Below are 15,169 nucleotides of genomic sequence, written 5' to 3'. Positions count from 1 at the left end.
ACTCATATGTTGAAATCCTAATCATCAGTACCTCTGAGTGCGATTCTGTTTGGAGACAGGGCCTTTAAAAAGGTGAGAGAGGTAAAATAAGGCCATAGTTGTGGACCTGAATCCAATCTGGTGGTGCCCTTACAAGATGAAATTTGCACAAGGCCACCAGGGCCCTGTACACAGAAGGATCAGCACGTGAAGATGCAACAAGAGGGTGGCTACCTGCCAGACAAGGAGAGAAGTCTCAAAGGAAATCAACCTGGTTGACACATTCATTTTGAACTTCTTCTCTTTGGAACTATGAGTAAAATATATTTCTGTTGCTTAAGTCATCCAGTCTGGTACTTTGTTATGGAAGCCTAAGCAAATACTTAGTGCAAGGGAAACTGAAAAGTTAAATCCTCAGTATTCTAAACCCCGGGGGCCTATTTTTATGGAAGAAGAGGAGAGTTGGTATTGTGGGTTCACTCACCCCTGCTCACTGAAGGCCTTTTCTTTTCTAAAGGGTCCCAAGTAATGCTTCAGACTGAAACACTGAACTAAAACATCAGTAGTTAAGGGCTCAGTTATGTTGCACCTACCCTGTAAGTGATTAGGTCACCCAGAGACAGAAGTCTGCAATTCTTTCAATTGTTCATTTAGTAACGCCTGGGGCTGCTGAACCAGCAGGTGTGGTAATGTCTTTTACTATTCAGTCCTCCCAGGTCTCTGCACTTTGCATCCTACTGCTGCAAGAGACTATCTCTCCCTTTAGACACCAGGCAGAGTTTTCTCGCCTCCCTCCCCACCTCCCCCACGAACTGGCTCTCCAGCTCATGATCTGGTACAACTTACAAGCTCAATAAATACTTGTTGAATAACTGTACAAATAAGATGCAATCATAGCCACGATGTGGAGGAAAAAAAAAATACGGTAAGTACGTGGTACTGGAAGCTTCCCTTGCGGCTCAGCTGGTAAAGTTTCCCTCTGCAATGCAGGAGACCCGGGTTCGATGCCTGCGTTGGGAAGATTCCCCCGGAGAAGGGAAAGGCTACCCACAGTCCATGGGGTTGCAAAGAGTTGGACACGACTGACCTTTCTTTCTTTTCACGTGGTACTGAGGGGTGGAAAGTCAGTTCAGCAGAGGCGAAGGACATTGCAAACTTACCAGCGGGATGCTGGGCTTCACCGTGGTCCAAATGTAGAGGGTGTGCATGCAGGGACAGCGCAGGAGGACGTGGGCGTGAAAGCACCACATTTAAGTGAGAGATGAGGCATAGGGAGCCTTCCATTCTCGGTCTGCCTCCTCATCCTTTGGCCATCCTTGCAGTCACACGTGGGGAGGGTGTACCATCCTACGGTGAGCGCAGGGATGAGAGGCACGAAGAACCTGCCGGCGCACAATAGGTTCATGTGCCTCCCTGGAACAAGCCTCACACGGCGGAGGCCGTGTGCTTCTTGTATAAACCTGACCAGGTCTATGCAGGGGTGACACGACGGTGTCTTCGGAGGGAGCAAGCGACTGGCAGCTTCCCTCCAGTCGCCCTGCCGCGCGACTCGTCTCCTGGCTCCTGGCGCGTGCACTCTGGAGGGGAGGACCCTTGACACTCCTTAGCTGAGCCGGGGGCGCGCGAGCTCGGGCGCGCGAGCCGGGGGCGGAGCGCAGCGAGGGCGGAGCGGCTCCCGGGTCCCCGCTCGCCCGCTCGTGCCTCTGGGTCCCCAAGCTGGGATCCCGCCCGCCAGCCCGCTGGCCGCCTTGCAGGGGACGTGCTACTGACCTGCGCCTGTGACCAGGAGGACGTGCAGCCATGGACCGCCTGGCCTGGAAAGTGGCGGCACTGCTGCTCGGGCTGCTGGTGGAGGTAGGGCCGGGCCGGGCGGGGTAAGCGGGAGCAGCACCGAGCGTCCTCAGGAGCCCTGGGGGCCGAGGGGCGAGAGCCAAAGGCTCACCGACCCGCAAGAGCCCCGGTGCGGAAGGCTCTGGGCCCTGGTGACAGTGTCGCCCGAGCCCTCCCCGCTCTTCTGATGGCCCTCAGTCCCCCCGCCCCGCATTTATCGATTCTCGCGAGTAGAGAGGACTCAGGAGCACCCTTTGCGTGCTGTGCGCCGGTTCACCCCCGGGGCCTCGGCTCTGGTCTGGGTGAGGGTCTCGGGTGCGGTGCAGGCAGAGATTCCAGGCGCCCAGGGCCCTGGGGCTTGGGGCTGGGGCGCCGCCGGGTCCAGGTGCGACCGCGCGGATGCGTGGTTGTGGGAAACGTCACGGAAGCACGAGTGAAATGGCGGGACAGAGCAGAAGTCCTCGCTTGTGAAAATGGAGCGCAGAGTCTTCAGATGCGAGAGAAAACCTCCGAAGAGATGGGGTGGTGGGTGTGGCCTTTTGGCGCCGAGACTCGGGACTTGTTGAAGCGACTACGGAGGAAGCGCCGGTAACCGCAACCTCGTGGATTCCTCGACTGCCCACGGCTGGAAAGGGGCGCCCTCGGGTGGGGTCACCCCCTTCTTGATAAAATGGATTCTTTCAAATGTGAGCTGGGGGGTAGGTGCTGGGTGCATTGTGGATTAAGGCTTATTCCATTCCTTGCTTGGCTTCATTATTTTAAAGGAAATTTTTATTAATGAAGTCTAAGTAAATGGATGATGAGTATCTTACGTTTTCTATTTTAGGTAGTACATCTCTGGAAATGACTCCTTGGTTTTCTTCGTTTGTAAAGAAATGCAAGTTACAAAATGTTGGGAGGGAGAGCCTTAGCTCTCCTGCAAGAAAGGTTGATGGAAAAGTTTCTTGTGCCAGGCGCCACCATAGCAAGACTTCCTGTTTTTGTTCCTGTGTCCTCCTGGCTTAGTGGTTAAGATTTTCGTGGAGTGCCCTCCACTCCCTCCACTTGCGTTGTCTTCGGTTATTTGGAATTTTATGACCTTAGGAATAACATCCTTTCCGTGATCACCAGACAGATAATGGAGACGCGAATCTGACACCACTGTTCACATAAAAAGGCATGCATCGTAGTTACACGTGCAATCCGCCCCCCCAACTTAAAAATCACTTGGTGAAATAATTACACTAAAATTTAAATAACTGAATTGATGCTTTCACAAAGTCGAATATCTAGATGGTTGGTAATTTTTGTTTTCATGGGATGATGCAGTGTAGCCCATTTTTACACGATTGTCCCAAGCAGCTATTTTGTTTGTGGTAGAGGGGTGTCTCTCCGCGGCATTAATAAAATTTCTTTCTAATTTATCACATGGAATCTTAACGCATGAGTTATGTAGCTGAGATGTTTTAATCTTTAGTGTGTTGCTCTGAATTTCATTTAATATTGGTTATCAGGACATTTTTGATGCTTTAGAAGTCCTGAATCACATACTTAAATGTACAGTTTCTGTTGCTGAGTACGTGGACGCAAAGAGCTGTTTTCAGTTTGAGGGTATAAGACAATTAAGGGAGATGTTGGGAAGCCTGACAGCCAGCTGCAACCTGGGATTCTCCTCTTTGTTTCTTTGTTCTGCTTGCGCTGGTTTCATTGTGGTTGTAGTGTAGTTGACCAGAAACCACCTGGCAGCCTTTTTGCCCTCTGGGATCCTCTTCCAAGCCAGAGTCACTCTGGGTTGCTTGGGGCGAGGGTGGGGGAAGTGTGTTGGGAGAAGTCCTTGAGCAGGGATAGTATCTAAAAGCGGTTTAAAAAGGGATTTCCTCCAGCTGCTTCACATCCTTAAATAGAAATTCACTTACCTGTTAGAGAGCCAGACTGAATGTTTTTTAATTAGTAAACACAGAGTGCCTACCCTGTGTCAGGGATTGTTCTAAGCATTTGACAAATATTAACTCATTAATCTTCTTATCAATTACTTTCATTCCCTTTTTTTTATTTCAAATGGGAGATGGTAAAGAGCTTGTCCACAGTCTCACTGCTGTGATGTGTGAGGGCTTGACATGTCCGCACTAGCAGTGGCCCGACCGCCCAGTGCTGTTGCTGCCTCTCCCACTGCTGGACACAGAGACATGGAGAGAATTTGTCCAGGTCTGTCCTGAGGCCAGTGGTGGACTTGGAGAGGTACTGCCTCGTGAAATGGGTAAGCCAACAAAATTCCCATTAGGAACTCAGTTACATTTCCTTAGGGGACCATATAATTTAGCATCCAAGCTATGACACCGGAGAGTGAAGGTGGGGACTGCTAGCAGTCATGTCTGCACAGTTAGGCAGCAGCAGGACTGTCCTGGAAGCCCCAGTATGTGCTCACCCGAAAGCCCAGGCACGGCTGTTAGTAGAAACAGGCTGCTGCTACTGCTGCTAAGTCACTTCAGTCGTGTCCGACTTGCTGGGGGTGGCATTATCCCTTCCCCAGGGAGGCTTCAGGGAGCTCATTACTGAAGTGACCTTTTCTTTCCGTCAACTTGGACTTGCCTGTGAACTGCAGGGGAAGCCAGTGAGGACCCTCGTTACATCTTTTCTCCTCCCCACCCTATGCCAGCCTTGTAGATCCCAGGCACATAGGCCATGGGGGAGGCCACAGAATAGGGGAATCCCAAAGCTCTTTGAGGGTCATGAAATTCTAAAGTTCTGGGTTTTTCTTCTGTTTCTGGACAGCCCTGCTAACAATGTCTGCAGGAAGAGTGATGGTGTGAGCTGTCTCCTAGTAACTCTGGTGAATTAATTCCCGGTGGCCTTCACTGGGCTGCAGCAGCACCTTAGAAACTGAAAAAGAAAAGCAGTTTCAAAGCTAATTATGCCTTAGTAGAACCTGGGGAGTCATTAGGTGCTGAGCATATGTGCACACGGGCTTTGGTCAGACTGTGTGGTTTTCTGGATATCACTGCAATCTCTTTCTAGAGGTCAGGTTGTTGACACTTTGTTATATACTGAGTAGTATTTGTTCTGGGTTCTGTCCTTGCTGAAATGAGCCCAGAAATGTGTAGTATATGATTCAGTATAAAATTACCCCCGTGCCAGGGCTGGGGACTCTGTAAGCATCCATTCGAAAGGGAGAAAACTCTGTACTATGTTATTTTATTCAAGAGACTGGCATCAGTATCTTTCTGATCCTCCCCTGGACAAAAAGCTGGAAACCTTGGCTGCCATGTGTTTCAAAGTTATTCTGGCCAAAGAACATCCCTTCTTGGGCTAGAAAAAGGAGTGGTCTTCCCTTAGAGACAGTTGGAAAGGGAACATTGTCTCTTGAAACCAGGGAAATTAACAGGATTACTGAGTATTTTTCCAAGTCCATTGTATTTTGACACCCAGGAGTCTTGAAATTAGAACCAACTCATGTTTAAGAGTGTTTCTTGTCTCATGCCATCTGTTTTTTGTACCCTGGAATTGCAGTGAATGTGGCAGCCCCTGGATGCCAATTTTCTGGAATAAACCAGTGCAGCTGTCCCTCAGCAACATGCAGTTTGAATGAAAGAGAAGACTGTAGGGAGTTTGTTATCTCTGGAAGCTCCCTGGAGGCTAGGTGATGAGGGTGAGAGGTGGTAGTGGTAAATGAACGTGGTGGGAAGGACTCTACTCGGAACTCGGGACTGGCTCCTGGTGTATGAAGAGGACCTGGGGCTCTGGGCGCAGACTCTGGGGCCCTAATTAACCTTGCATTCTTTGACTTGTGCAAACTTGTGAAGACCAGCTGGATGGCAGTTACTCTAGAAGTATATAGATTAAGCTAGTGGCCACTGGATTATTTAGCCATGGGCTGGCAAGTCATTCTCTTAGAACCTAAGTTTATCCTCTCAATGAGCCCTCTCAGATGTCACCCTCTTGATGAGGCCTACCTTGATCACTCTATGTAAGATTCCAACCTAAATCTCTTCCCAGCACACTGGCTCTAACCTAAACAATTCCCTCCTTTCTCTGTATTTATTCACTTCAAAGTATGATGGAATTTACTTCCCACAATCTACACATTATAAAGACAAAGGTTTTGATTGACTTGTGTTAACTGAAATATCTGAAACTCCTGGAACAGTGCCTGGCATACAGTAGGGATTCCATAAATATTTGAACAAGTGAAAAGAACCATGTGTAATGACCCTGAAGGAGGGAGCTGAATATGACTTCAGTAGGAGAAGGGAAGGTAATGTATTAGCTATGACTCTGAAGGGTCTTTGTGTGCTAATCATACAAAGAACTAATCATTATGTGAACACCTGTAGAGGTGGAAACTCACTATCTCTAAGGCAACGTATCAATATTTTGGATAATTTTAGTTGTTAAAGTTTTCTGTTATATTGAGGAGAAACCTGCAGTTTCTACCTGGTCCTAGTTCTGTATCCTTGTGCTTTTCAGAAGAAATATAATCACAATGACAGCCCTTCAATTGAACACAGCTATGTTGGTCTCCATGTGTTCTTCTCTAGGTTTCATTTCCTTCTGTCATTTCTCACAAGACATGGTTTTGAATCATCTCATCATCCTCACAGCTACTCTTTGAAAACTGCCAAACTGGATGGACAGTGTTTAGGAAATTATCACTGAAAAACTGGTCCTAGAAAAAGACCTTGGAGTACAAAGTGAAGTTTGACCTTGGAGTACAAAATAAAAAAGGGCAAAGGCTAACAGAATTTTGCCAAGAGAACGCACTGGTCATAGCAAACACCCTCTTCTGGCAACACAAGAGACGACTCTACACATGGACATCACTAGATGGTCAACACTGAAATCAGATTGATTATATTCTTTTCAGCCAAAGATGAAGAAGCTCTATACAGTCAGCAAAAACAAGACCAGGAGCTGCCTGTGGCTCAGATCATGAACTCCTTATTGCAAAATTCAGACTTAAATTGAAGAAAGTAGGGAAAATCACTGTAGCATTCAGATATGACCCAAATCAAATCCCTTATGATTATACAGTGGAAGTGACAAATAGATTCAAGGGATTAGATCTGATAGATGGAGTGCCTGAAGAACTATGGACGGAGGTTCGTTACGTTGTATGGGAGGCAGTAATCAAAACCATCCCCAAGAAGAAGAAACGCAAAAAGACAAAATGGTTGTCTGAGGAGGCACTACAAATAGCTGAGAAAAGAAGAAAAGTGAAAGGGAAAGGCAAAGGAGAAAAGAAAAGATATATCCATTTGAATGCAAAGTTCCAAAGAATAGCAAGAGAGATAAATCCTTCCTCAGTGATCAGTGCAAAGAAATAGAGGAAAACAATAGAATGGGAAAGACTAGAGATATCTTATCTTAGAGAAAATTAGAGATACTAAGGGAACATTTCATGAGAAGACAGGTACAATAAAGGATAGAAACAGTATGTACCCAACAGACACAGAAGATATTAAGAAGAGGTGGCACGAATACACAGAAGAACTATACAAAAAAGATCTCAATGACCCAGATAACCATGATGCTGTGATCACTTACTTAGAGCCAGACATTCTGGAGTGTGAAGTCAAGTGGGTCTTAGGAAACATCACTACGAACAAAGCTAGTGCAGGTGACGGAATGCTAGCTGAGCTATTTCAGATCCAAAAAGATGATGCTGTGAAAATGCTGCATTCAATATGCCAGGAAATTTGGAAAAAATCAGTGGCCACAGGACTGGAAAAGGTCAGTTTTCATTGCAATCCCAAAGAAAGGCAATGCTAAAGAATGTTCAAACTACTGCACAATTGCATTCTTCTCACATGCAAGCAAAGTAATGCTGAAAATTCTCCAAGCTAGCCTTCAACAGTATGTGAACCAGATGTTCAAGCTGGATACAGAAAAGGCAAAGGAATGAGAGATCAAATTGCCAACATCCGTTGGATCATCAAAAAAGCAAGAGAGTTCCAGAAAAATGTCTACTTCTGCTTTATTGACTATGCTTAAGCCTTTGACTGTGTGGATCACAGTAAACTGTGGAAAATTCTTCAAGAGATGGGAATACCAGACCACCTAATATGCCTCCTGAGAAATCTGTATGCAGGTCAAGAAGCAACTGTTAGAACCAGACATGGAACAATGGAATGATTCCAAACTGGGAAAGGAGTATGTCAAGACTGTATATTGTCACCTTGCTTATTTAACGTCTATGAAGAGTAAATTATGTCCAATGCTGGGCTGGATGTGCAAGATTGCCGTGAGAAATATCAATAACCTCAGATATGCAGATGACACCACCCTTATGGCAGAAAGTGAAGAAGAACTAAAGAGCGTATTGATGAAAGTGCAAGAGGAAAGTGAAAAAGCTGCATTAAAGCTCAATATTCAAAAAACGAAGATCATTGCATTCTGTCCCACCACTTCATGGCAAATAGATGGGGAAACAGTGGAAACAGTGAGAGACTTGGGCTCCAAAATCACTGCAGATGGTGACTGCAGCCGTGAAATTAAAAGGTGCTTGCTCCTTGGAAGAAAAGCTATGACCAACCTAGACAGCATATTAAAAAGCAGAGACATTACTGTGCTGACAAAAGTCCATCTAGTCAAAGCTACGGTTTTTCCAGTAGTTGTGTATGGATGTGAGAGTTGGACCATAAAGAAAGTGGAGCACCAAAGAACTGATGCTTTTGATCAGTGGTGTTGGAGAAGATTCTTGAGAGTCCCTTGGACTGCAAGGAGATCCAGCCAGTGAATTTAAAGGAAATCGGACCTGAATATTCATTGAAAGGACTGATGCTGAAGCTGAAGCTCCAATACTTTGGCCATCAGATGTGAAGAACTGACTCTTTGGAAAAGTCCCTGATGCTGGGAAAGATTGAGGGCAGGAGGAAAACAGGACGACAGAGGATGAGATGGTTGGATGGCATCACCGACTCAGTGGATGTGAGTTTGAGCAAGCTCTGGGACTTGGTGATGGAAGTTGGCAATGGACAGGGAAGCTGCAGTTCCGTGGGGTCTCAAAGAGGCGGACACTGAAGTGAGTGACTAAACTGAAATGAGAAAAAGACCACTCAAGAGTGAATAAAACAGGGTTCAAAGTTTCATACTGGGAAAGAAGTTTGATTTAGCTTAATTTGGAAAAAGCAAAGCCCAGATTATAAAATAAGTTAATTTTATTCCAAGTACTCATTTTTAGAATTGAATCAATGGGTGAGGGGAGGAATTATTTTTCTGGTAAAAGTCTGTGATGCATAATAGCATAGTCCTCACTTGACTTTGGAAGTTAGTGGCATGATCATATTAAGAATTTTTTCTGTTTTTCCAGAATGACTTGCTTGAGTAATAGTCCCACCATCTCCAGGTGGGGGCGGAAGGGCCATCTCCAGCTTCTCTTGGTCTTTTTTTATTAATATCATTCTGTTTTGAGCATCTGCAGGGTCGTACAGAGTTGGACATGACTGAAGTGACTTAGCAGCAGCAGCAGCAGGGTCATTATTAACAGGTACCTGCCAGACATTTTTTGTCTCTTCCATAGGCTTGGTATATCTTTGTAAGATCTGCGTCAAGATCTGCAAGGTTACTTTGCCACTCATCTGTGTGTTACTGGTGGTGTACTTGCTTGCCTGTGATCCTGGAATAGGAGGTTGCTTATGGAGCTGCTCTTGTTAAGTGGACTGGGGTGTTGGTGCACTTTTTAGAAGGAATGAGCTCAGTGTTGTATGCATTTTGTCATGCAGCCTTTGGCTTGACTCCCATCTCTTCCCCACTAAGACTTGTTTGAACAATAAGGACACCTTGTTCTGTAGGTGTGCTCTCACTGGCCCTGTCACAGCCCTTGTTTAGACCTTTTCGTTACGCAGATAAAATAATCCTAGAGATTCACCTTGACTTTGCAGTGACACTTAAATCTTTTTAACATCAGCTGGTGGTAACCCACAAATCCTCATAACAGTTGTAGAGTGTTTAATATAATATTTAAAACCTGAATTGAGGACTGTATATTCATTCTAATTATATTTTATGTTACTTCCTTCACCTCATCTTCTTAAGCCTATTTGAATACTGTTTTTTAAAATCAGGTGTCCTTTATAGTTTTGTGCCATATACAGATTTCATTAGCATACCATTTTCAGCTTTTCCAATGGAGTATTAACAATATTGAACTGAGCCAAGTCAAAGATGGAGACTCTTATTTGGGTTGAAGTAGATGATTGAGATTTTGACTTGAAGAATACCGATGTCCTTAATTTTAAAAAGTCAGAATTTAGCTTTAAATATGCAGTGCTTTGAAGTGTTTCCTTGGTGAGGAAAGAGCCAACAAATGAAAGTCTAGAACTCCAGCAAGATATCTAAATTTGGAAGTTATTTTGTGCTCATGCTGCAGAGCAGTTGAGAGCTTTATGCAAAGCCGTTGTGCTTGGTGAGTTGGACACGGTGACCTTTGCTGGTTGGGGTTAATGAGTCAAGCAGTCAGCAAATACAGAGAGGCAGTGAATATGAAATACATATTTTTTCAAGAAGTGCATCTGCATACTTCAAAGTTCTTGAAGAGCACAATATCCTCAGATCAGAACAAAGAAGTACTGTCTTATAAACTAGGTTTGAAATTGATCAGTTGTGTACTTGAAGCACAGAAGACATGTGATAGTAGTTAGTTTCTTGTTTACATGTTGAGCTGCTATAACAATATACAGAATACTACCTACTGGGTGGTTTATAAACAACAAAAGTTCTGGAGGCTGGCAAGTCAGTCAGGACATTGGCAAGGTCCATTTCTGGTGCAGACTCTCTTCATGGTTCACAGCTGGCACCTCTGTCTGTATCTTCACGTGGTAGAAGGGGTAAGCAGTCTCTGTGGAATCTCTTTTATAAGAGCATCTATCCCATTCATGAGGGCTCTGCACTGTGATCTAATCGCATTCTGAGGGTTCCCACCTCCTAATGCCACCACCCTGGCTTTGGGATTTCAATATGATTTTTAGGGGATATGAACATTCAGAGATGTGTTGTGGGATCTCAGCTCTTTGTCTATTGTCTGGCAGGCTTTTGAGTGAATTACGTAGGTTCTCATTAACCCAATTGAGTCACCTATAAGAAAAGAAGTGCCCCAGCTTTCCCAGAGGGAAGCTCTGGGAAAATTCACCACTTGAAATTTAGCTCTCCACACAGGATAGACCAGCAGATTGTGAATACCATCAGTTGTTTCTAAGCAAGGTTCTTTGCCTAGGTTCCCTGCCAAAATGGAGAGAGGGTTCCAAAAAATACCTTTTCTAGAAGAATGTGTACTTTTATTTATTTATTTTGGCTGTGCTGGGTCTTTGTTGCTGGACGTGCTTCTCTGTCATTTTGGTCGGTGGGGCTACTCTAGCTGTGGTGTGCGGGTTTCTCATCGAGGTGGCTTCTCTGGCTGAAGAGCACAGGCTCTAGGGCCCATGGGCTTAGCAGTTGTGGCTCCCGGGCGTTAGAGCACAGGCTCAATAGTTGTGGAGCACTGGCCTAGTTGCTCTGAGATGCAGAACCTTCCCAGATCAGGGATCAGACGAACATCTCCTGCATAGGAAGGCAGACTCTTTTCTGAGCCATCAAGGAAGACCCCCAAATACCTTTTTGTTTAAAAATTGTGCTTTCTTGCCTTTTTGTTGATGTTGTTCAGTCTCTCAACCGTGTCCAACTCTTTGCAACCCCATGGACTGCAGCGTGCCGTCCTGTCGTTCACCATCTTCTGGAGTTTGCTCAAACTCATGTCCATTGAATCGATGATGCCATCAAAACGATGTCATCCGCCGTTGTCCCAACTGTTCAAAAAAAGTGAAAGGAAGATTGTGATTATTGTCATCTTTGGCTCTTCATTGTTGCCCTGGGTAAAGCAATGAAAGAGTGCAAATAAATGTTCTTTTCCCCCTTCTATACTGTTTGGGTGGAGGAGCAGAAGGCAGCATCCGTACAGGTCACACCAGGACTGGGAAGTAAAGATGAGTGAAACCTTTTGGCTCTTTAGCTTGTCTTGGTCTCTTTGTGTTTTGTAATTTGTGACAGTTTTTTCGAAAGACTCAAACTATCACTTCCTGGAGAGAGTGCAGGTGGGGAGTATGGGAGTGTGTTTGTGAGGCTTTCTGAAAGTTCCTACTTGTAGTACCTTGTTTCCGTGTGTGTGTGTATGTGTGTGTGTGTGCATGCTCAGTCGTGTCCGACTCTTTGCAGCCCCATGGACTGTAGCAAGCCAGGCTTCCATGGAATTTTCGACTCCAAGGAATCTTCCTGACCCTAGGATTGAACCCATGACTCTTGTATCTCCTGCACTGGCAGGCAGATTCTTAACCACTGTGCCACCTGGGAAGCCCACCTTGTTACCTTAGTGAGAAAAGAAGCCGGGATGAGAAGTGGGGATGGGAAGAGTGTGGGGTGTTTGAAAAGGCCCATAGCCCCATCATTCTTGCACTGCTACAGGGTCTCTGCCTTTAGTTAAAGTCTCGCAAACTCAGCTGCTCTCTACTGACATTATATATTTCAAGCAATTCAGGATTCTTTTCAGGAACCTTGGCTGCTTTCTTTTGTTCTTTTTTTTTACTAATTTCTTGTCACTTTTGACCTGACCATTTTTCTCTAGCTCAGAGAGTGTCAAAGTTTTTGTTTTTATACTCTCTTAAATGGGAAAGACTAGAGATCTCTTCAAGAAAATTAGAGACACCAAGGGAACATTATGCAAAGATGGGCTTGATAAAGGACAGAAATGGTATGGACCTAACAGAAGCAGAAGATATTAAGAAGAGGTGGCAAGAATACACAGGAGAACTATACAAAAAAGATCTTAACAACCAAGATCATCACTATGGTGTGATCACTCACCTAGAGCCAGACATCCTGGAATGTGAAGTCAAGTGGGCCTTAGAAAGCATCACTATGAACAAAGCTAGTGGAGGTGATGGAATTCCAGTTGAGCTATTTCAAATCCTGAAAGATGATGCTGTGAAAGTGCTGCACTCAATATGCCAGCAAATTTGGAAAACACAGCAGTGGCCACAGGACTGGAAAAGGTCAGTTTTCATTCCAATCCCAAAGAAAGGCAAAGCCAAAGAATGCTCAAACTACTGCACAATTGCACTCATCTCACACACTAGTAAAGTAATGCTCAAAATTCTCCAAGCCAGGCTTCAGCAATACGTGAACCGTGAACTTCCTGATGTTCAAGCTGGTTTTAGAAAAGGCAGAGGAACCAGAGATCAAATTGCCAACATCTGCTGGATCATGGAAAAAGAAAGAGAATTCCAGAAATACATCTATTTCTGCTTTATTGACTATGCCAGTGCCTTTGACTGTGTGGATCACAATAAAGTGTGGAAAATTCTGAAAGAGATGGGAATACCAGACCATCTGACCTGCCTCTTGAGAAACCTGTATGCAGGTCAGGAAGCAACAGTTCGAACTGAACATGGAACAACAGACTGGTTCCAAATAGGAAAAGGAGTACACCAAGGCTGTATATTGTCACCCTGCTTATTTAACTTATGTGCAGAGTACATCATGAGAAATGCTTGGCTGGAAGAAGCCCAAGCTGGAATCAAGATTGCCGGGAGAAATATCAATAACCTCAGATATGCAGATGACACCACCCTTATGGCAGAAAGTGAAGAGGAACTAAAAAGCCTCTTGATGAAAGTGAAAGTAGAGAGTGAAAAAGTTGGCTTAAAGCTCAACATTCAGAAAACGATGATCATGGCATCCGGTCCCATCACTTCATGGGAAATAGATGGGGAAACAGTAGAAACAGTGTCAGACTTTATTGTTTTGGGCTCCAAAATCACTGCAGATGGTGATTGCAGCCATGAAATTAAAAGACGCTTACTCCTTGGAAGGAAAGTTATGACCAACCTAGATAGCATATTGAAAAGCAGAGACATTACTTTACCAACAAAGGTCCGTCTAGTCAAGGCTATGGTTTTTCCAATGGTCATGTATGGATGTGAGAGTTGGACTGTGAAAAAAGCTGAGCGCCGAAGAATTGATGCTTTTGAACTGTGGTGTTGGAGAAGACTCTTGAGAGTCCCTTGGACTGCAAGGAGATCCAACCAGTCCATTCTGAAGGAGATCAGCCCTGGAATTTCTTTGGAGGGAATGATGCTGAAGCTGAAACTCCAGTACTTTGGCCACCTCATCCGAAGAGTTGACTCACTGGAAAAGACTCTGATGCTGGGAGGGATTGGGGGCAGAAGGAGAAGGGGACGACAGAGGATGAGATGGCTGGATGGCATCACTGACTCGATGGACGTGAGTCTGAGTGAACTCCGGGAGATGGTGATGGACAGGGAGTCCTAGCGTGCTGTGATTCATGGGGTCACAAAGAGTCGGACACGACTGAGCGATTGAACTGACTGACTGACTGAAGGAACTTTCAGAAACTATATACACCTGCACATATATTTTAATTTGACATGCAGTCTTTTATTACAGATTTTAAATGACTAATGAATTGGATTCAATGAGATGAATGGATTTGATGTCTTGTCTATTGTGAAAGTTACCTATTTAAAATTAAACTAGAATAACACTCATTGTATACAGTGAAATTTAAATGCCAGTAGCCAGGACTTCCCTGGTGATTCCGTGGTTAGGAATCTGCCTGCCAGTGCAGGGAGACAGGTTTGATACCTGGTCTGGGAAGATCCCATTTGCTGCAGTGCAACGAAGCCCATGTGCCATAACTACTGAACCCTGTGTGCCTACAAAGAGGAAAAATTAAAGTTTTCCATAACCTCCTGCTCTTTCTGCCTCTCTAACTCAGCTTGCTTCTTGTAGTCTGGATCACGTAGGTCGTGTAGTCTCAGAAAGTGAGGACTTAACAAGACTACGAACTGGAGCTTATCTCTCTCGCCCTTGTCCTGCTCTTTGCAATTGTCTGGCCCCTGCAAACCTGCTTAATCATGCCTGTCTGTGTAAAGGTCAGGCATCCCCCTCCCCATCCTGACTGCTGTTCCCGCACATGTGAAACCCTTTAGTTTAAACCAGCCTATTAACAGCCAGTGTTGCCCACTATAATCTGTCTATAACTCTGTAACCCCTTTGTTTGGGGCTCAGAGCTTAGAGTGTTAACTCCTCTGGGCCCGCTGGCCTAGTAAACCTGAGTTATCCAACTCTCTGAGTGTGGTACTTGGTTTCTTGAGTAGTGGTTTCTGCAACAACAGAGGCTCCCACAGTGGGAAATCCACAAACAACAACTAAAAGAGTAGCCCCTGCTCACCACAACTGGAGAAAGCCTGTGCATGCCTTGAGGACCTAGTACAACAACAACAACAACAACAAAACACCAGTAGCAATTTGATACAGATTACTGTGGAAGAAGAATGTCACCTGCAGTATCAGTAAACAAAGGATGTTGTGGCTTCTAAGCCAGCAGCTACTGCTG

General features: G+C 45.0%; 1 protein-coding gene across 1 annotated transcript in view; it reads left to right on the top strand.

The window, feature by feature from the left end:
• Positions 1 to 1,618: 1,618 nt before the first annotated feature.
• The window catches only part of VOPP1 (VOPP1 WW domain binding protein), a 167,255-nt gene continuing 153,704 nt past the window's right edge, over positions 1,619 to 15,169 (top strand). Inside the window, exon 1 of the mRNA XM_040246375.1 lies at positions 1,619 to 1,833. Within this exon, the coding sequence (XP_040102309.1) occupies positions 1,780 to 1,833 (54 nt within the window). The 5' untranslated portion in view covers positions 1,619 to 1,779. The remainder of the gene's footprint in view (positions 1,834 to 15,169) is intronic.

Source organism: Oryx dammah, unplaced genomic scaffold, assembly GCF_014754425.2.
Source record: "Oryx dammah isolate SB20612 unplaced genomic scaffold, SCBI_Odam_1.1 HiC_scaffold_9, whole genome shotgun sequence".
NCBI lineage: Eukaryota > Metazoa > Chordata > Mammalia > Artiodactyla > Bovidae > Oryx > Oryx dammah.
Note: the sequence above shows the minus strand (reverse complement) of the source record. Positions and strands in the feature narration are given on the sequence as shown.